The sequence below is a fragment of the Calypte anna genome, chromosome 8, assembly GCF_003957555.1.
Source record: "Calypte anna isolate BGI_N300 chromosome 8, bCalAnn1_v1.p, whole genome shotgun sequence".
Classification (NCBI taxonomy): Eukaryota; Metazoa; Chordata; class Aves; order Apodiformes; family Trochilidae; genus Calypte; species Calypte anna.
The window spans coordinates 10,969,429-10,992,273 of record NC_044254.1 but is presented as its reverse complement, the minus strand read 5'-3'; the positions used below and the strand labels follow the sequence as shown (position 1 = coordinate 10,992,273).

General features: G+C 34.2%; 1 protein-coding gene across 4 annotated transcripts in view; it reads right to left on the bottom strand.

Annotated features, from left to right (window-relative positions):
* Positions 1-22,845, bottom strand: part of COL11A1 (collagen type XI alpha 1 chain) — a 136,801-nt gene that overhangs the window by 98,011 nt on the left and 15,945 nt on the right. For all 4 annotated transcript variants that reach the window (XM_030455015.1, XM_030455017.1, XM_030455014.1 and 1 more), the window contains exons 2-5: positions 22,177-22,344; positions 18,817-19,030; positions 16,372-16,534; positions 5,878-6,006 (exon numbers count right to left, since the gene is read on the bottom strand). In XM_030455015.1, the coding sequence (XP_030310875.1) occupies positions 5,878-6,006; positions 16,372-16,534; positions 18,817-19,030; positions 22,177-22,344 (674 nt within the window). The remainder of the gene's footprint in view (positions 1-5,877; positions 6,007-16,371; positions 16,535-18,816; positions 19,031-22,176; positions 22,345-22,845) is intronic.

The following is a 22,845-nucleotide window of genomic DNA, read 5'->3' as shown; positions in this document are numbered from 1 at the left end:
CTATCAACTCTAGGAAAAAATCAAAGCAAGGAATGACAGTAAGCAAGACAGAGATGAACAGTGGTAGTTGAAGTGGGCATGATTTGTTAGCAATATACACAGGAACATTCTACTGGCCAGGAATGCAGACAGAAAATCAAGAAGCTGGAATGGGGTTAAAAGGAGCACCCAGCTTATGGATCATTCTGATTATCTTTCTACAGGTACCGACTTTGTCAAGTGCAAAATATACCTACAACAGCTGTGCATTGTTACTTCAGTCCTACTCAAGAGGTCTGTCCATGAAAGTTCACCTAATCCTATTACTGCTAGGAAATGGAATAGTTACAGATCTGAGACAAGCAATTTGACATTGACAAAGAGTTCAGAGCAAAATATTTACAACTGTATTAAATTTCCCTGTGATTTTACATGAATATAAAAAAGACTGAACCAAAATTATACCTACAACTTGGACAACAGCTGGAACTTGGTGAAAAATTTCAGGTAAGAAACATCAGGTAACACATAGTTCAAATGTGATGCAATATTTTTTCTTTCTTCTCTTGTAAGACCACCAATAGTTACTGAACAGCCATTCTTGTAATGAATATTGCATAAGTCTGTTTTCTTACAAATAAAAAGAAGAATAAAACCTGCTGTTTCTTTATGGGAAAAATCTTTCCACTATGACCTCATGCTTTCTTTACCAGAGTGATTATATTACACTACCAGATCATCATGCAATTCCAATTGAAGAGATGAACTGTTTTCTTCATCAGATGAATTTTGAAGCACAAGATCAGCAGCATGCAAGACCTATTTCAACTGTGGAATGACTTAAATATTCTGAAGAGGTTACTACAGGTTATGCTAAATCATCTATCTAGCTAAAGAGACAAAGATGAGTTTGAAACATTCAGGGCCCACTAAAATTCCACAAAATGCAAGAAAATAAAGGATGCCAGGTAAAATAAGGGTTTTAAAAAGCACATGCAGAAATACAAATAAATAATGGTAGTAGATATCAAAGAAAATTAAGAGGTTAAAAACACAGCCTCTGCTACCTCATAGCCCTTATAGTGTTCATAAAAGTGTTAAAAGAAGGAGATAAAAGGACTTAAGAACAAAAACTTCCAAAGACAGCCTCTGTCAAAAGGTGAACAAGACACTTAAAGTTCTTTATTAATTTAATTGCTTTAAAAAAGATCTATATATCTATGCAAAGAAAAATAAAGATAGGAAGTTCACTATTTTTAAAACCTGCCAAGTTAGCTAAGTACATCTCTAAACAGGACATTAAACATTAAGTAGGCAACTAATTATCTTCCTGTATTCTTCAGAAAGCTAGTCTTTCTGATCACTCAAACACCTGAAAGGACACCATACTAATCTGAACAGATGCATGAGGCCTCCAGGTCCATATATTTTGGGGGCCACTGCACCTTTAGTAAGTTCATTTAATCAAAGTGTGATTTATTTTTTGCACAAGAATTTTCTAAGAGAAGACTTGAAAACCTGCTAGCTGGATTCACTGAAAACTAGACCTTACGATACTCCAGAAAACATACTGCCCAACATCAAGAAAAATGAACACTGGCTACATCTTTCCCTGCTCTAATTTCTGTGAAGCATATGTGATTTATCTGGGACTAGACAAGCAGATGTGACTGAACTGAGGCTGAATTCAACACATTTCCATTTATAATAGAAAGGGTTTTGAAAACGAGATAGAGGTCGGACCATTCACAAGGCATTTATAAGTAAAGCACAGGTACATAACTCCCTTAGGAAAAGTAATCCTGACAATTTCAGAATATAACTTCATTCCCACGTTTGACCCCTAAAACCTAATTATATATTTAGCATGAAAAAAATTAATTATTACTGAATTAACCCTAAAGCTCAGTATAAATAATAATAAAAAAAACAACTCTGAAAAAACTAGCAGAACAGAGCAAAAAACCTAAACAACATAAACAAAATAAAACACCATTTCCTCTCAAATACATTGTTAGGGCAAATGGCTAATTTGCCACTACTTTCATGAACTCTACAATGTATCTGAATGGCTAGCACCAGTAGCTCCATGATAATTCATCCTACAAATTAGTTCTTTGAAGCCACTGGTGCCAGTCATTGAGTTACGTTGTAGGGAAACTTAACAACCTAGTACAAGAACTTGTATTTCTTGTTCTTTCCTCTCCCTGCTTCCTACCATTTTATTTGTAGCTCTTTGCCCCTTAGTTTTTCTGCTTTCTCTACAAAATTTGCTGGCCATAGGAAGATTTTTCTTGATAAAATGAGTTTTACACTAGGCTTAAATCATGCTAATGTACTGTTCTAGTTCTTTTCTAAAGTTCCTGGACAGTTTGTTCCCCAATTAATTATCCTTATTCAAAAGCTATTTTAATGCACCAAATATTCTGAACTCTCTAGTAATCCTCTTCTGACATAAGACAATAACATGCAACACCTTATGAATGTATTTCAGGATACAATATGTTCCATAAAAGATCTGTCAGCCTCCTCATTCTTGTAAATCACATTCAATTACTTTTCTTTGGTTGGAATTACTGAGAACTGAAAGTTGTGCTCATCAAGTAATGACTTCCATTTAGGAAGAACTCATTTTCCCTTGCTGTATTCAAATTTGAGCATTTTCTAAAATCAGATACACTTTCTTTTTCCTCCAGAAGCAACTACATATTCAGTGCAAGTTTTTGAAGCAATTTCTTTAAGCAACAGTTGCTTTCTGAAGCAACTTTCATGTCTTGAGACAAACCCAAATTTGATTGATTTCCATTTTTGCAATGTTTGGTTTAGTGACAAAACACCAAGAAGGTATGTAATGTTCCAGTGTATGTTTCAAAGAGCTTCATACAGAGAAGAACATCACATCTGTATTCTTATTCCTTTGTTTAAAAACATGCACTGCATATTTTTTGCCAGTTTTACTTTGACTCTCACTATACAAACTCTGTCCCTACTTTAATAACATGAAATTTTTGAGGCTACTGTTCAATAATATTTTCAGCTTCTGCTGGTTTAGACCAAAGCTGACACCAAAAGACACAATCCTGCCTAGCTTTAGGCCACTGTTCTCACTCTTTCTATCACAAGAGTTTGAGTAAACATGGGACGCCAAACCAGGAAAACAATTTAGCTAAAAAGTAATCTTTTCATGTTGGTTTTCAGCTTGATTAGTATCCCAGTTTGGTAAACCATGTACCCCCGAAATTGTTTTCACTGATACAGAAGCAGATGAAGCCTATTGATGAGGACAATCTGCTGCAAACAAAAGGCTTTTCTTTTATACAGAAGGCTGGATTGCAGTGTGTATTTTCATAGTCCTCTGTGTTTCTTCTGCATCTTGTTCTTTTACTTGTAGTGTTTAATTTTGCCTTTAGTTGTGTTATAATCATTTTACTACTCTGCAATATCATGAAGGACAAATTTTAATAGCATTCATTTTACACTCATTCTGTGTTGCTAGCAAAATTCCAAAAAAACTACTAAAAAGCTAATTCAGTGTTAGCTCTTGATTTATAGTGATTTCTGAAATAGGGTAGCCAGATTTGAATCTGTTTGTCAGGTACTTTATCTTTGCAATACAACACCTCTTCTTTCATTCAAATATAATATGTTGAGAAAGCAGAAACTTTATGAAGACCCAAGTCTCCAAATTCTATCAGATATCACTACCAAGCCTGAAATGTATTCATAATATGCAATCAGGAATTTTTAAATTACTTTTTTGCCCTATGGAATATGTTTATGTATGGAATATGGAATATGGAATTATATTTTTATCTTTCAATGGTTTATTTAGTTTTGCAGTCAATCCTGAAAAATCAGCATTGCTACCATCTGTAACCTCCTTCAGCACCTAAATAAGACTTTTAAAACTTATTTCCTTAAAGCGAATTATCTATGCAATTTGATAGGCAGCATGTCAAAAGATAACGAAGCAGCCTGTTTTAACAAGTTGCTTTTTTAGCATTTAGCAAAAAATTCCATTCTGGGCAATTCAGCCTGTCACTTATTCTACTGCAAAGTCATCATACCGGTACTATTGCTGATTCTTTCAGAGTAATATTGGATAACATGTTAAAGAGATCCATCGACTTTACTGAGAATATTCACACAAAGTTACACATATAAATCCACAGATAGCGATGAGGAAATTGTGTCTTAGTTCAGAAAGCAAAGTAACTCAATCACCATTTAGAGTAATAAATGGAAGCAAACAGAAACAGCAGTTCTTAATTCTTTTTTTAATCTTTTAGCTCATTTAAATTTCTTTCAAATTAATTTTAAATGTTTCATTACAAATTAAGAAATTTGATTTTACTTATTTTACTTTTTATTCTCATTACATCCTCCCACAAACTGTTATCACATGTAGTGTAACAAGGCAACCAGGTGCCCCTAATTGCCAGGGAGTGAGCATGAGCTTGTGTCAAGCCCACCTGTGCCTAATTAGGGTGGGCCCCCACTGCACATGAGCAGGACCAGGGGGCCAATAAAAGGTGAGTCCTGAAGCAGAGGCTCAGCTCAGTCCTGAGCGTGCTTTGATCTTGGAGCACTGTATTACCTTCATTGTGCCACTAGCTCTCATTGCCCTCAAGGTGAGGCTCTGAGGAGTCTCGAACCCAGGGCCTCGGCATTGTAGTACTGTGTCTTAGCCGGCTGTGCCACCAGAGCGCATAGTCTTTGACAGCAGGAGATTTGGTACTTCATTATGTAATCCCTGGGATATTTTATTCCTATTCTACACCCTTTAGAAACATTGAAATACACTTTAATAGTCCACATAGTACCTGCTAATAATCAAGCATAAGCATTAATTCCTCAACATCTTTAAGAGATATTTAATCTACACTCTGACCCCAGCTAATTTCTTTGGACTCCAAGCTTTGTTCCACATGCATTACACTAATGCTCAGAAATCAACACTGCCATCAGAAATGGCCAGAGCAAACAAATATTCCCAATCTCTCTAAGCCAGGTTGTCTTCTGCTTTAGAGTCAATATGAGTATGGACATGGCAGAAGTCCCAACTTATTAAAACTGTTTTAAGTATTTAGATATATTCCTCTTCAAGAAAGAGACCAAGGATTTTAACAACTTTTTCCCACAAAGATGAGTTTATTAGATTGATTACTCTTCAATCTTATTTCAAAGTAGAAAAGCACTAGCCTATTCAAACTTCCCAGGTCTTCACACAGGAAACAAAAACAATCAGATCGCAGATTCCCATAGCAGCAAAGCCTGGGGAAGCTTCCAAGAAAAAGTTCAAAATTCTTCCAAATTCAATGAGAAAACAAATATTATGATTTTACAGTCTTTTATTTCGTTCCTAGAAAATATAAAAAATATTCTTTCAGCCTGCTCTGTTCTGACATACATAGCCAGGCAAAGAGACAGAGAGAGTCCAACAGGGTCCTTAAGAAGAGACCAGACTCCAAAGTGTATTTTGGTGTAAAGACCTCTGCCTAATGACAGAGGCCAACGTATAATGACTTGGCACATCTTGAACTATATCTCTAATACAATGGGTGTGAGAGGCCCCTTGAAATAATTCTGGGCCCTACAGACCTTAGTTACTTGATGAAATAATTTCAGTCAGTAGAATAAACAGTAAAAAGAAGTGAAAGGATAATGTAGTTAGGAAAACTTGTCTCAAAATTGCCTCAAATCAGGCATCTGATAATAATTCAGTACATTTCTAATGGTGATCTGAGCAATTAGTAACAATAACCAGTCAGATCACATACAGCTCATTAGAATAAATGTCATTTCCAGCAGAAGTTTACAGTTGCAGAATACTCATAGCTCCCATATCTTTCATATAGATATGTGCTATAAATCTAGTAATATGTGATGAGTACTCACCTCACCAACTTGAGGATCTTGAGCCTGAGCAGCATTGGGGACTGGGGAATCACAATCTGGGCTATAATGGTCACAGTACTCATATGCAGCTCTGGGGTCTGCTATAATCAACAGCTGCTGAATCTCACCCTGCAGGAAAGAATAACCAGATTAAGTAACAAAACCCAAGATTGTATACAGTTCATCAGAAGTAAAGAATTTTCATTCAGAAAAAAAAAAAAAAAAGGCACATAATACTTAGATATTACATTATTAGATATTATATTAACATTCATGGTTATAAACAATATTCTTCATTTCTCCCATTATTTTGCAGAACATCCTAACTATTGTTCACATGGCAAAACAATGCAAATATATACCAAATGAACTAGATGCTAAATTCTGATTTAAAATGCTGTCTAGTTAGTTTGGAAATGAAGGGTGGAAAGATATAATTCCATTTTGTCATTTTCATACTATTTGTTTATTTCTTCACTGGGAACCAGTCTAAATTCCTAAGACTCAAGTCAGGGCACTTGTTATTACCAGCATGCAGCAGTATGCAAGTAATCAACAGTATAATTCTAAGAGTTTGCATCACATCTGTACTCTCAAAGACGGGAGAAAATAAAATAAATTAAGATTGTATCAGAGACAGAGTTATTGGAATAAAAAAAACCGAACCATGTAAATACCTGCTATAGAGTATGTTGAAATTAAAATTTTAGCACTTGTTCTTGGTCAAAACCCACTGACTTCAATCTCATACTATTTCTCCAGAAAGAGAGGAAAGCTTATGTACTTTCATTCTAATTTTACTTGGTTTCTACTGAAATGGTTACAAAGGAGTAACTTTGTAAGTATACCTATGCATGCTCTGTCTTTAAAGAGAAAATATTATAACTGATGGAAACATACAGATGGGAAAATTCACAATCATTTCAATATTTTAAAAAGTGTTTTACATCTCTCAGAAAAGAATCCTTTAACAAATTAACAAAATTATTGACTATTTTTAATTGGTAAAGAATAATCTGTAATGCTTATTCTTTCCAAAAGAAGGATCGCAGAAGAAAAACCCCTCAAACTTAAAAAAATATTTTAAAATTATATAATTTTTCTAGTTCTAGAATATATTTTTAACAACTATCTGGTGTTTTTTGCAGTACTCTCAAGTCATTTTACTTTATAGACTCAGGTGTGTCTCAGATAAATGTAGAGTTGGAATGTTTTTATTTCAGATTCCAGAATTACTGGAAGTTTCTCTGCCAGTACTTCTGGACCTTCTCTTCTATTTTCTTTAGCTCACTAATACTTCCTGATTTGGGCACCTTCTTACAAAATCTGCTATGTATATGGAGAAATCCCCCTTTTGATTCATTGTATGACTCCCTCAAGAGTTTGAGTGCTTTGAGAGTTCGAGTGCTTACAGTCATTGTCAGCCTGGGCTATGCATTAGCCATGTCCCCCAAAAGTGTTTTCAAATTGCTTTGCCCTTCCTCTTTTACCATCCAAATTAAGACTTGGTGAAGCAGAGAAATAAATTAGAAAGAATTAACAAATAAAAGACAAAAGAGGCAAGTCTTTTGGAGTAACCATTAGAGGTAGATGTGTGGAACTCTGTCCTCACCTTGTTGAGCTCAGATTATTGTCTTGCTATATGAATCTGGACATATATGGCTTTCTGAGATGTCCATACAGATCTGCTCCTGCAACTACTGCTGTCAATTATGATCTGCTGAGAGAAGCCAGGTGGGGGAACACTGCCAGTACTCTGGAGCTAGCTTTGTGCTGATGTTGAAAGCCATGGAATTTTGGCACTGGGTTTGGTTGGACTGTGTGCTTGCAAGAAGCACTCAGCATGCTGTTACCACTTGGCTTAAATGCCCCTAAATTGGCTAAAGCTTTTCCTGATCCATTGACTGCACTTCCCAGCCCCACCCATTTGCCTCTCATGGGCCCACAGAGAGGGAGGCCCTCAAAGGTCTTGCACAGAATGCATAAATTGCTACTGGCTACTCGTGTGTGAAGTTTACTACGGAAGAGATTGATTTTACATTTGGCTTCACAATGTTGATTTTCTTCTTTATCCTTAAAAACTTGCTATAAAAATATTTCCAGTAAATTAGTGATTTTCTATTTTTTATCTTTGCTAATGAAATGGTTTCTTTGTGTATTTTTATGTGAGTTATTGGCAGCAAGTGCTGTTTCACTTACCAGTGAAGAGACTTTATTTCCGATCAGGTCAATCATTTCAGCACATGAAATCCCACATATATTATTATGGATTACTTTATTGTGATTCAGTTATCAAGGTATATGTGAGATAAGTTTACATTATTTCTCTTTGGGAACTTTTCACAGAATGACTTAAGTCTTCACAAACCCATTCTTTGATTTTAATTGCTTGACTTTGTGAGACTTGAAAAGAATTATATAAAGTTCTTCACAAATAAACTACATGGCCTTAATCCAGCCATGCTTAACAATTTTGAGTCATAAATTAGGCTCTTAATGATCTACCAGCACAAGTCCTAAGAACCTCAAATGACTGCAGAGTAACAGGTTAATAGTAACTCTAATAATCAGTCTCTAAAACAGCACTGAGTTATCTATACATATATGAACATGTGCATAATGTTATGCTTATATTAAAACTGCAGGAAAAAAGGAAGTCTTCCAGGATAAAATTATGAAAGGAAAAGGGTGAGAGAAAAGGGGGAAGGAAATAGGAGAAAAGAGTAAAATTTACAGATACATTAGAGCATCGCAGAAGTACTCTGTAAAGTACACAAAGAGGGGAAAACAAACAAACAAACAAAAAAACCAACCAAACAAACAAACAAACAAATACAAACAGCAGCTGTTTATATAGATTAGTTCTATTTCCTTCCCTATGAAATTGTTATGACCACCATGGTTGGAAAAGACTTCTCAGGCTCCCAGTTGGATTCAGCTCCATATAACGCAACTTTTTGGACCTGGGCATTCAATCAGTTTTTTATCCATTGAAGAGTGTGTGCATCTAAGTCACACTGTACAGGAGGACTACTTCTGTAGCACTGTCTTAAAAGGTACTCTGCCAAATAAGCTACACTTCATAGAACCCTGTTGGACTATTAAAAGGAGCTAATTAGATCTGAGGAAACATTTGTGTTGTTTTGTATCATGCCACAGCAAATGGAGAGAACCAAGCTACAGAGCTGCAAGGAAAATACGCTCAAATCAGATGAATACCTGGCTATGAACAGCTGCACAGACATTCACTCAAATTAACTGTTCTACAGCAAGGAACAGCCCAGCTATGAAAGAGAAGCGTGTAGTGAATTCAGTCATTGAAAATTCCTCTGAGAATCTCACAGATCTTCCCCAGTGACATTCTAGAACAAGGTTTCTGTATGTACACTTCCAGCTTTTGTTGAAAAAAATACCCCACTGAGTAGTAACACACAAGGTGGGGCATCTGCACTGAATATATAGCCTCTTGATTTAAGAAGTTTTTCAAAACTGAAAAAATACAGTGCTGACTAAGAAAAAAAAAAAAGGAAATGGAGACCAAATTTGCAGAAAAGCAGTAGACTACCAAGCTCTCTTTCCAGTTTTACAGATTTTCTTTTGAAGTAATGATTACTTTAGTTAGCCTTGTAGTAGCATTTTTTTATTTGATTCCATGTATTTATAGCATTTCTGAAATTACACAGCAGAAATTGGAATAGGGAAAACCTCCTGTTAAACATGGTATCAGATTTTTCTCAATTATGTCAATAATTGAGAGCCTGAGAATTAAGGAATTAACTAATTTATTATATCTTAAGCAATAAATGTTAATGATAAATGTTACTGTTATTAACTGTGACTTTATAAAAACTCTTAAACATTCTCTTTTTGAAACATTCTCTTTCGCTTTTAACTATGTAATTTTACTAATGCTTTCAGATATAATATACCAGAGAAGAATCCATAAAGTGGTCCATGGACAGTCTCTTTTTCGACTACCAGTTTCTATGATTAAGGACATCTCTATTACCACGTGCCGGCATTGTTAAAAAGCATGAATCTCTACAAGGTTGTACAATACATATGCAGGAATATACCACACAATATGCAGGAATAAGTGCTGAAATTAATGATTTTTTTTCCAGTTTTTAAATTGTATGGCCTAGCTCCATAAGGTTCTACAAGAACCTCAGACAGCTGTAGAGACAAGTTCTTGGGTTATCACTTTCAAAAAATCTTAATAAAATAACTGTGCCAGGTGAAAGTGATCTAGTGATTTTTTTTCAGGGAACAGCAGACAGACATCACACAAGAAACTCTGCAGGACCCTCTCCATAGAAACAAACTTCACAAATAATTTAAAACATTTGAAAAAAAAATTATAATTTTAAAGAACAAATGATCTTGGTAGTTGCACAACTGGGATGCTACTGAGATTTTCTAGAATGATTTTATTAGGAGAAAGCTTATTGTGCTGCTTTCAGCTTGACCAAAAAAAAAAAAAAAAAAAATGCAGCAATTACTGCAATACCAAGTTTATATATTAGAGGTTCAGAAAGACTTGCCGCAGCTAGAGTGGGAGAGTTAATATTATCAAAATACCATCCTTCTGATTCATATTCTGGATAAAGTAAGTACCTCTTATGTGTTTATAAGGATAATAAGGCTTAAAATATGACTACCTAGATGGCGTTAAAGCATCTCTAAACCATTGCCATGCACTGTATCACCTCAGGAGCACACTATCAGTATCCTTCATTTTCATATGATGGCTACACCCTAAGGATTACAGAGCAGATTCTCCAGTAAATCAGCAGAAACCCCAACCTGAGTATTTGTGCCAACATTTTCTAATTAGTTATGCTATAGTACAACCATAGACTCCAAAGAACAAAAGTCTAGACAGCCTGGATATTATTGTTATAGAATTTAGAAAAGAAATGCTGCAAAATATGTTTAATATATTGAAGAATTTCAGGGGCCTTTAATCCAATATTTCATAACCCAGGCTCATTTCATAATATAAACAGAAAAAGATATTTAAAGCCTGCCAATCTGAAGCACTGTAAAAGTAATAAATTGTGAAAGCAGAATCTGTACAAGTTAAAGTTTCCATATAAACCAATGTCTTATTCATTCATTGAAACTACTATATATTGAGCTTGATTAAGAAATACGTTGATTTATCAATTATAATTTTTAACCTTCGGAGCATACCTGTTCACAGACCAAAGTCTACTCCAATTCTTGTCTGAGATTATTTCCTATGACAATGCCCTTATATACAGCACACGTGCATAACACACAGACACAGACACACACACGTGTGACTAAGAACATCCTATATTCTTGGTAAAAGACCTGTAAATCTGTTTCATTGTCATTTATCTCTGAAACCTCATTCTTTAAACCTGTTCATTAACACTTAAATGTATCACACACAATATTAAATAAGGTAATAATAAATCCTATTTTAAAATTTGCTGGGGCTAAAATAACAGGCAGTATTTTTTGAGCCCAGGCTGTTAATTCTAAATGTACTTACAAACAGATTAGTTAAATGACCATTCCTTTGTTTCATGGGATTATTCCCTGAAAGTGAACCTGAACTCCAGTGAATTACCAGAGCTTTGCTCTTTTTCTCCCTTCTTGCTTTCATAAATAAGGAAGGGAAATAAAGAAAACAGATTTATTTACTTTTTTTTCACTGAGCATAAGTTTGGAAATACTACAAAACAATAAAAAAACAAAAAAACATTCTTTCAGATTAAAAAAAAAAAGCAAGATGAAGCAAATAGAAAGCTCTTGTAAAAATTCTGGATTTATATCAGGTGCCTCTGAAATGGAAAGACTGTTTATTGGATGTGAATCTTTGTTTTTGTTTTTGAGGGTTCTTTTTTTCCACACAGTGCTGCAAGTTGGCCACTTCTCTGGTGTTGACAGTTATGAGGTTACTTCTAAATATTTTTGCCTGGAAACTAGTTTGTTTCTGTCCCATTTGTTTTAAACATTACTTTTGGTCTGACCCACACTAAAGATTCAGTGGGACACTAACAATTACAATGGGAACCATTTTGTCTCTCTCTGCATTAGACAGTAGCACAACTCAACAGGATAGTATGAAACAGGATACTGAAGACACATCATTCACACTATGTGCCCTTGGTCAAGCTTCCTTATTCTACTCTATCCATAAAGTAATTTTGGTCAGTCAGTAAAAACTCTTCCCATCCTTCTTCATGGAGTATGCATATAGATGAATGGCCTTTCTGCATCTGTACACTTGGACTTCCCATGCTTACAGATGTATGAGGGATGGTAATTCATCTGAAGGGATCTATAAACTAAATCATATGGGGTGAAGGTACTATTACTCCACCTTTAGTCGCTCGCTCAGACTATTGAAAGGAATCCTATGTTGCATGTAAGTGTGTAAATGCTTTTCTCATGTAAATGGGATAATGCACAGTATCAAAACTGATACTGTTTATTAACAAGAATTACTGCACAGATTTAATCTCATAAATTGTGTGCAGTTAAAGTTTTCATTGGCTTTAAATGAGAGTCTTATATACATGAGGTTTTGCCTTGTTACAGTTATTTACTGCATAGTGCCTAAAAAACATTGTATTGGTATGATGAGAATTCTAAAGGAAAAAATCTCTACAGGGAAATATCTGCGTAAAGGGTCTGTTAGTTATTGACTTATAAAATAGTTATTACAAATAACTGTTGTATTGTTCGCACCAACAGTACTAGATGAGGACTGAAAAATCCTTAAAACTGACAAAGAATAAAAAGATCCGTGCTATTTAACAAACATTTAAGCTAAAAACATTACAATTTGAAATTCTTTTCCTAGGTGCCATGTACTAGTATCTGAGCAACTTTGTCTTCTTTTTTTTTTTTCTTAATTTTGTTATGTCATTTTAGTAATTCCCTTTTTTGAAGCAAGCTCTTGCAAACCAACCATTCTTGCACAATGTATTTGAAAACACGGAAAATATTAATTTCAGATTACATATGTGAAAGTTTGAGGTACACTGTCAGTCTTTCATAAATAACCACTCACAAATTGTCTTACTGATATTAATAGATCCACTTTAGTGAGCAAGTGCTTAGAATTGCAAATGAAGGTTTCATAATTTGGTGGTTATTAATACAGACAGCGTAGTTTTATTAAAGACACATTCACAGTTTATCATTTGCCTCTCAAGCATTTGTACGTAGCTGATGCTTAATGCTTGCTTGCATTCAATATCTTGTTTGTAACACCATATTGATTTCCCTCTTAACTGAGCACAATATCATAAAATTTCATATTAGCAATTACATTCAGCAATGAGCAGCAGACAGCTGCAAAGTAGAATCTTCTCATATAAAACAAGATGTGGAAAAATACTTATAATTTTATTTTTCTTGTTTTTAAAGCAAAACCAGAATAACTCTCTGAGAGCATTACTAAAAATCGTCTCTCAGCTTTAGCACTAGTAGGTGAACTTAACCAGTAATACCATGTTTGTGAATATACAGACAGCAAATTAGACACTAATTAGCCCATTCCTTCTTTCAGTGGTGATCTACCTGATCTCTGGACACCTAGAATACTTAGACATTATTGATCCCCAGCACAGGAAAGTCATACCAAAGCAGTCATGTCAAACTGACTACAATGTGTGCATTTAAAATTCCCCAGTGTACTGAAATATATTTTTCTGTTGGCCACAGTCAGAGTGCCAGAATCTGAACACAGGTGAGAGAACTGCCTAGAAAACAGAAGTTAATATCAGGAATGGAAAAAAAGAACAAGTATTAGGCCAAGAATTTAATTTCATTAAATTTTGCTGTATTCAAAATTTACAGTAACACAGAAAGAATAATATTTTATCCTTTGCGATGTAACAGTATTTTAAAGTGTGAAATATTTTTCGTAAGAGCAAGATTTGTTGTAAGGATTCTAAGTGAATAATCCATGCAAATATATTAGAGCAATATGACTGAAGAAGTAATTATTTTTTCCAAAGATACAATCAGTTTGTCATGAGGTCAGGATAATGTTGTGCAGCAGTATTTCTTTATGACTCATGTGAGAATACAAAAACTAATTACAGGCTTAGATGTGCTCTCTAAGGGAAAAGGAACTACCTAATTTCCTACAGTGCTGAGACTGTCAGTGCTGGTTTTTGTGTAGTTGTGTTATGCTGTATGAATGGCTCAGGACCAGAAAAAACTCTGGCACCTTCAACTAGTAGGTCACTGAAGCCTAAGACTTCATTATATTTATCTACGTGTTCGTAATTTCCATTCAGTTTAAGGAGATTGAAGAGTGCTCCACAGTTCCTGGATCAAATCATTGGCTCACCATGACTAAAACCATCATTACTACACAAGAGAAAAGCAAGCCTTTCTGATGCATGGATGCAATATGCTGCAAAATCCAGTGGGTCACTTATACACTTAGGCATTTCTTTTTATGTGCTTCCTACATGTAAGCTAATAAAGGCATGAACTGTCATAGGGAAAATCTGTCTTGGAGAGTTCTAAATAAAGAAAACCTAATCACTGAAGGAATACAGAAATGTGCAGCGATGTTACAAGTGGTAGAAATGTTGTTGTTCTCAGTGCTGAACATCAAGATACAGCCTGTGAACTGACTTTACAGACAGCTGTATGATTTCTTTGCATGTCTAAAGAAGGGCAAAAGAGCAGGTACTGGAGCACAAGTCTTATGGGAATTGGCTGAGGTAGCTGGGTTTCTTTACTTTCGAGATGAGAAGGTTGAGGAGAGACCTTATTGCTCTCTACAATTACATGAAAGGAGGTATCAGTGAGCTGGATATCAGTCTGTTCTCCCACATAACAAGCAATAAAATAGGAGGAAATGCCATTAAGTTGTACCAGGGGAGGATAAGATTGGATATTAAGAAAAATTAAAAAAAAAATAAATTCATTGTCAAATAGTAGTCAAAAACTGAGATGAAAGCCCCCTAGAATGCTTCTCTTTTATTCAATGTGTTACTCAGTGCAAATGATTAAAATCAATTATCTCTCTTCATGCAGGAGTCATCAACCACAGTCCTTATTTCCAAACAGCCTTGTACATCCATTTCAGCACCTCTGAAACTCCAGACACATCTTTTTAGTTGGCAATATCACTGAGTACAAGCCAAACACCGGTTATTCAGTTATTATGCACTTCTCTCCTTGGCAACTTTTAAAATGGTTACAAACTTAGCAAGAACAAACCTGGGTATCTTACCCACATTTCTGGGCAATCTTTTAGATTCTAAAAACACCTGTAAAACATTAACCAAATATCAGCTTATCTAATTTTCTTTCTTTTTTTTTCTGAATTATTTTTACATATGTATATTCATATTACACAAATTTTGACCATTTATTGCCAAACACATGTATCATGGAACTTGTTTTCTGCCCTAATAAATACAATTGAAAATTGAAAGTAACTAGTTATCCCACACAGAGACCGAAAATCCTTGTCCCACACCACTTCATCTGTGAAATATGGCATCTGTGGAATTCATCTTCAAATGGAAGATAATGTCCCTTAGACGTGCAAGCTGTATTGGAGACTACATATAAATTAAGCTGTGAATTCCAATCATACCATACTGGTTGACACATTAAATCATCCCATTCAAAAGTCTCAAGTTTTGTCATGTCCATGGAAAAGAAAGATAACAATGCCAGTGTTACACTCAAAGTTCATAGCTTCTCAATCTGCTTAAACCCTGCTTAAAGTTAGGACATTTAACTCTGAACATTTATGGAGCACAAATGTTCAGCATATAAATTAAGTTACCTACTGGTCTGTATTTTTTTTTTCAGTTTTAATTTAAATTTAAATTTAGCATTTTTGACTGTTGTATAACAATATTATAAAGGAAGCTTAATAGTGTAGATTTAAAGAAGCTTCATTATTAGCCTGTAAAAATAATGGTTGACATAAGGATTCCACCTAGAGAGGCCTCATGATTGGCGGTCACATACTTCCTTAGAGGCGTTTCACCCTTTCTGTATGTACTTCTTGGCCACTAAGTGATGGAAACATATGTCCTTATTGCCAAAGTATGCTCCAGTTACTGGAAAGAGTAGTAAGTGGGATAAACAATATAAGAGATTTATAATACACTGAAAACTTTCCAGATCCTTCTCCCCTCTCTCTAAAATACGGGTAGCATGCACAATACCTGTAAATGTTTAAGAGAGGTAGAATTAAAATTACTTAGTATCCTGCTATCCAACTTTCCCAGATTAATTATGTTAAATATCTCAAGTAACTCAATTTTAGGCAGAAAAAAAAAAAAAAAGCAAGCACCTTCCAGATACAACATAAGTTAAATAACAGTGTTTCATATCTTCCAAAAATAGAAACACTCTAAAAATCCAAGTTACTACATTAGACCAGGTTCTGCCCTAAAGAAATTATTCTGACTTGCATTAAGCACTTAACACGAAATCACTCAGTTCCATTTGTTCAGTATTGATCTTTACCTCAAAAACTTCTTCATCCAGAATCCTGGTTCCAAAGACAGTGATGCCATTGGTGTCCACAACTGTTCTGTCACTTCTATCCAGTGGCTTAGTAGTTTTTTTGTTACAGTCAACAATCATTGTAACACTTTTTTTCTCCAGACTAATAGCTACTCGATGCCACCTATTAAAAAACCATAATTTTAAGAAAGGTATGTTTTTTAAGCTAAGTCATTGTTTTCTTACCAAGACAGTTTATTGCAGATTGTGCACCAATCAGGTCACAAAGATTGAATGTCTCCATTTATTTCCTTCTTTCATATATACACAAGTGGACATAATGTTTTGACTATTCAATACATATGTCTCTTAGTACAGAAGAATCAGATCCATAGCTCATTATAAGTATCCTATATAAGATGAAGTTCAACCTGACCACCTCCGACGCTTTTACTCAGAGAGTATTAGTAAACCCAAATTAGACCCAAGTGCACTGTTTACATTTCATAAGATTGAACAGTCTGACAGGCAATTTTCATCTTATGAATAGGTTTGATTTTCCAGATTATATAAGGAACTGCTTGTGCAAATATATTTAAACCAGCAGTTTATACTTTGTTATTTACTATATTACTATTTGCTCTGTGATCAATCCCCAAAACTTTACCATGTTCTTTTCACATCTGAGAGTAAAGTACTATTGTACTTTTACTGAGAGTATTGTACTATTTGCCCAACTATGCAATGTTCCTTATGAGATTTTATCATAACAGACCACATTAATTTAGTGTCTCTCTTTGTTATGACAACTAAACTATCAAACAGTAAAAGCAAGTCACTCTGTAGCTTAATATGGAACAAAACATCAAAGAATCTTTGATAGACCAGGGCAAAAAGTGTCAAAGTATGTCATATTAGTGACTGGTAAGAATAAAGGCTGGAATAAAATTATTTTAGTTGGCATTTGTGGAAATGAGATTGTCTAAATCAGAGAGACAGCTTAGATTATTGTTACAAAGAGCTTCTGTATATCAGAAGGAACACGTGAAAGCTAATGCAATCTGACTGCTAAACAGTATCCCTGAGACAGAACTCTAATTCCATATTTTCTCTGGAACATGGTTAAACATTATCATTATAAAAGCAAAGTGTCCATGCATCCTCAGGCACATGACATTGTTTACACTTTTTAATTATAACTCATGTTGAGATGAAGATTTTTGTCCTAGTTCCTTTATAAAATAGATGAGTCTGAAGAAATTTTTCATCTTACCTTTTCAAAGAATGTATAAAATGAAAACATGAAAACATAGCTCACTGTGGAGATATAAAATAGGATTAAAATTAATCTCTTCTATTGTTCTTGTATTGTTTATCTCACTTATTACTATTTCCAGTAACTGGAACATACTTCCTCTTTCAGGAATAGGATTGATTTCATTTGATTTAGAAGCTGTATAATCTCCCTCCAAGAAATTCTAACAAACCAAGTTTCTTTTTAATTTCTTCATTTTTATCAGTTCATCAACATTTTAGGTGAAATTCTGAAATCCATGTTGTTATTTAGAAAAAGTAAATGCACAACAACAAAAAAATTTTCTTTATCTAAGAAATCTTTATCTGGGCTAGAAGACAATTATTTCTTTTTTTTTTTTAATCCTTTGATGCTTTATAAAAATTTTTCATTGTAGCTGATTTTTTGAACTTCCTTCTCTACTTATATGTTTTCTTTTTCTTTAATAAGTTTACATTTTGCGCATCTCTGAAGACTGTGGCTGTTTTCCCTGGACTGTAGCAAATAAATTAAAAGCCTTTGGAAGAATTTACAAACACATTCCCAGAGAATGATTGCATTCATAAAAAGGTAAGTTAGGTACAAAAAATAACAACTGCAATAATGAATTAACAGGTGTTTGAGATTAATTGCCTTTACTGAGGGTGCTGTATAGATCCTTACGACACTTCAGAATAACTATCCAGTTTATTCTTCCCTGACTTCCGTATATATAGACAACTCAAAACATCTTATTTATCTGCTGTTTTGGTTCACGATAGGAAAAATTCTATGCTGTCTTGTCAACTTGTCTTCACTCTGTTTATCACCTTCTGACTGGACAGCCCTTCTATCATTGAGTCGTTTTTGAAAACAGCTTCTCTACATATTTCACAGGAAGAATCCTAATAGGTTTAGTTTTGGTGGGTTTAACTTCTGTGATGATTCTTCTCTATTGATGTATAGAAATGGCAAAAAAGAAAGCTGGCTTGGCTTTATTTGTAGTTGTATATAACACTTGAAGCTGGAACTGTTTTTGCTGCAAAGATTCTTCAGTTTTGTACCACAGCAGTCCAAATAGCTGGAAATTGTTATTGATTTGTTTAAATATTTAAGATAACTGTTTGTGAAAAACATAACCACTTACATTGTGGTCTGCAGTATAATTTTTTATCTTAAAATTTAATACTTACTTGCCATCAGCAATGTTGACTGTTCTGAAAAGAGGATAGTCTTCTGGGGCAGGTTTTCCATTTTGGTCTTCAAACAGGAAGACAGGGGATCTACCAACTTCAACACCCACTTGCTGTATTCCTTGCTCATTGTAGATTGACAGAAGGAAGGACTGGATACCCTTTTTAGGTTTTACTGTCATTAATATTGAAAAATCTTCTGGGAAATCTCCACCTGTGAATAAGGTTACAAATTCAGAAAAGATGAAACCGTTCTTTAAAGGTTTACATTTTTCCATAAGCACATAAAAACTGTTGGTTTGGTTTTTTTAATTCTCAAAAAATAATTTTTAAAAATGACACTAGGAAAAGTTTTTATCCCTGTTTTTCTTTCTATTCTTACTCTAATTTCTGAAATTATCTAGTTTTTTCTATTAATCTTTTTTCTATCAATCTTCTTGTTTAAAATTGTGCATTACAATTTCACTAAACAAAATAAGTATCTGTATTATAGAAAATATTTCCAGGTACTTCATCATCCTTCATAAACCCCTCATTTAGTATCTCAGAATATGTATTTGAGTCTTTCTAGAATAATACTCTGCATAATATTAAAAAAAAATGTAACTAGTTTTATTTAATAGGAGCTTTAGGCAAAATCAAAGAACATTTAATTTTCATTTATTCCCTGATGCTTTCTCTTTGAGGTATTAATAATTATATAATAATATGTATTAATATATATTAATAATTGTTTCAACAGTTACAGAGGTTTTCTAAGAAAAAGAAACAAAATTAAAAATGGATATAATTTGTTTATAAAAGAAAGCCTGAGGTTTGTACAGCTCCTGTTGAATCTGGTGGCAAAACTGCATTTCATTAGATGTGAAAGTCTTAAATATTTTAATAATATAATCCAGTAAGTATTAATATGATATACATAACATTTTTTCTAATGAATAAATATATGTAAGACTTCAAAATCAAAAATTATTTGGGATTTGCTTCTTGTGGAGAAAATATGATTGTTTCCGAGGTAGGTCTTGTGGGAAAACTCTTTCAGGATTTTCTAGTCTTCCATGAAGACAAGAGATTCATGGCATTAAGTCTTCAGAAAAAAAATGTGTAAAATCTAGCTAAAATACTTGCTCTTTAAATGACATACTACTCTTCTAAACCAGATGGTCTAACACTTACTATCTGCAACTTTGTTTTATGTGCCTTAACTTTTTTTTTTTTTTTTTTTAGAATGTTGTTGAAACACTGTAGTAATATAGACGATGTAAGGCTTGTTTTGACATCTTATTTTGAAGGGATCAAAGACCAAAAAATAGGAAGCATTTCGTCTACTCTTTTGAGCCTTTGGTCAAGCTTTGCTATGTCAAAGGAAAGCTGATAGGTCAGAGGCTGAATCAAAGTGTACATTATGCCTTCTAATGTCACAATAAACACAACTGACATAAGATGACATAAAAAGAAGAAAGATGACTGTCAACAAAAGCCAAATAAAGCATTTTAAAGGCACTGAACAGTGCCCTGTCTGCACTGTTAATCTGAAAGGTATGTTGAAAATGCTTAAGGCAGGTGACACTAGTTAAGCTAGCCTGGCTATGTGCTCTTCCCAGAGATAACATCCTATAAAAGAAAAATTTGAAAGCTTTCTAAGACATTACTGAAAATCAGTAACGTGCCTCAGGTAAGTAGTTTCTATTATCATGGCTATGACATAATATTCCCAAATGTTTTATCTTGCAGCTACACTGTGCAATTATAAGTAAATTTCCTCCAAACACACTTTTGATTGAAAAAGTAAAAAATTAATTACATTCTAAGATGTAAAACTTTATTATAGTTATTGCTATGTGTATGTTCTTGAACACATAACTGGAATCAAAATCTTCTCACCTACTTTTAAATTTCTTGTTGAACAAAACCAAAAAATTACAATAAAAATCACCAGAAAAATTTTGTGTGTATCTGAGTTGCCATTCCTATATGTTTCTGTAAAAGATAACTAGAGGCATATATGCACATTGAACAAGGAAAATTTAAGCAGTTATCTTCACATTTACACAATTCCTTCCAATCAGTGAAATCAACACATATTATTCTGTTAGTACATATTATTAGATCCACTTTTAAAAGACAGAGATGTTGATTCTCCCAGCTTTTCCCATTCATAGCTCTCTTTATGCTACAGTAGCTAAAAAAATACCTATACTTCCTAATTAGTTCTAGCATATGGTCACAAACTGGTCCTGTTTTGGATATCATCTTTAGTTTTTCCACTGCCAAAGAGCACTAAGAAAAAGGGACGTTATCACCCAAAAGTCATTCAGAATAATCTCCGCGAAAGATGAATGGTGGGAAGAGGGTGGGAAGATGCGGTGGGAAGAGGATACCTGTTTCACAAGATTCAAAAGGAAGTCAGCCCCATAATAACCTATATAATAATAAAAACTTCTAGGTCCTTTACTGAACTAGAGGATAGCATGACATTTTCCTGTAGTAAGCAAATCTTCATGGTGTCTTCTTTTTATTCTCTGACTGAGCAATTCTTTTTATTTGTCTGCTGCACACGGAAGTGTTGCAACAGCCTGGTAATAAAAATCAAATGCATTCCAGTTGTGAAGTAGAAACTTAAAGCATTACTAGGAAAAGTACCTAAATTTAGACAGGCAGACAGAAATTTAGGCTATAGAAAGGCTACAGAAGGCTACAGAAATTTAGATATCACCAATCAACATGAGGTGTTTATCTGTTCTGGCATTCAAGAATCATATTGTTATTACTGTGGCTCCCAGACCTCCTCTCTATGCAACAATTTCATTCATCAGGAAGTGCAGTTGTACACAAGCTTTCAGACATAAAGCTCCAGCCTTTCAGACTTCAGCAGACTTTAGCAGAGGGTGTAAGTACTGTTCTAAAATTTGAAAATATCAGTGATTCCAAGTCAGTTTATTCTTCTATCCCATTGTATCTGAATGTCTATTTAAATTTTTTGTTTTGTCATGTCCACGGAAATGAAACAATGCCACAGTGCTACACTCAAAATTCCTACTGCTCCAGAAAGTACTGCTTTTAAATGGAATACTGAAATTGGAGGATACTTGCCAAACCACAAAAAAAGTTTTCCATCAGATAGCATAATGAAAGAACAGGTCATATGACTTAAAGGCCAATTCTGCTGCTGATAGAAGCCAATGAAAAATTATTCATTTCATAGGTAAAGAGCACATCCTGTCGTTCGTATGGAGGCTCAACTCAAGGGAAAACAGAGGTGTTTTGTAGTACTGCTGATGGACTACATGTGGTTCTTTAGAAACCATAAAAGCATAGGCAGTAAGATAATTTACCAAAGTAATAGCTTTTCAATCTTACCTGGGTACAGCTGCTGTGTTGGGGCACTCAGCTGTGCAGTTTTTGAAACTCTATAGGCAACATCTGATCCTTTTGAACCCCTTCTGTTTGTGCAAAATCCTGCTGTTCTTGACACTCCTTCGGGTGAATTGTGGAATTCTAATGCTTTCAGCACATCAACGGGTTCAGCTGACAAAGAAGAAAATATAAAAAAGAAATTACTCATCCTGCATCTCTACAGAATGCAGCCTATAAAAAGGGATATTCATTTAATTGCAAAAGAGTGTGTGTAGTCATAGCAGTAGCTCTATCACATTTTGATTTATTGAACATTTCTCCTACACCTGAGTACTATTTTAACAGGATAATTTATTTTAAATATGTAATAGTTCACCCCATCCAGTGTACCAGTAATGAACAGATTTTCAGATTACTGCACTACAAATTACTGAAAACCATTGCTTCCCAAATGCAAAGAAGATTGGTAACTGAAACTTACAAAACATTATTTTAATGGGTGACTCCCAAGAAGGGGAACTGTTTTTAAAAGTTTGCACAAAAAATTCAGAAGCATTCAGTTATTGATAATCTGCTATCACAAACTCATCTGTTGATGATATTAAAATGTATTTGGATTATATATGATTTCTTTCTCAAAGTTATAGGGAAGAAGCTACTCTCATTTCTTAT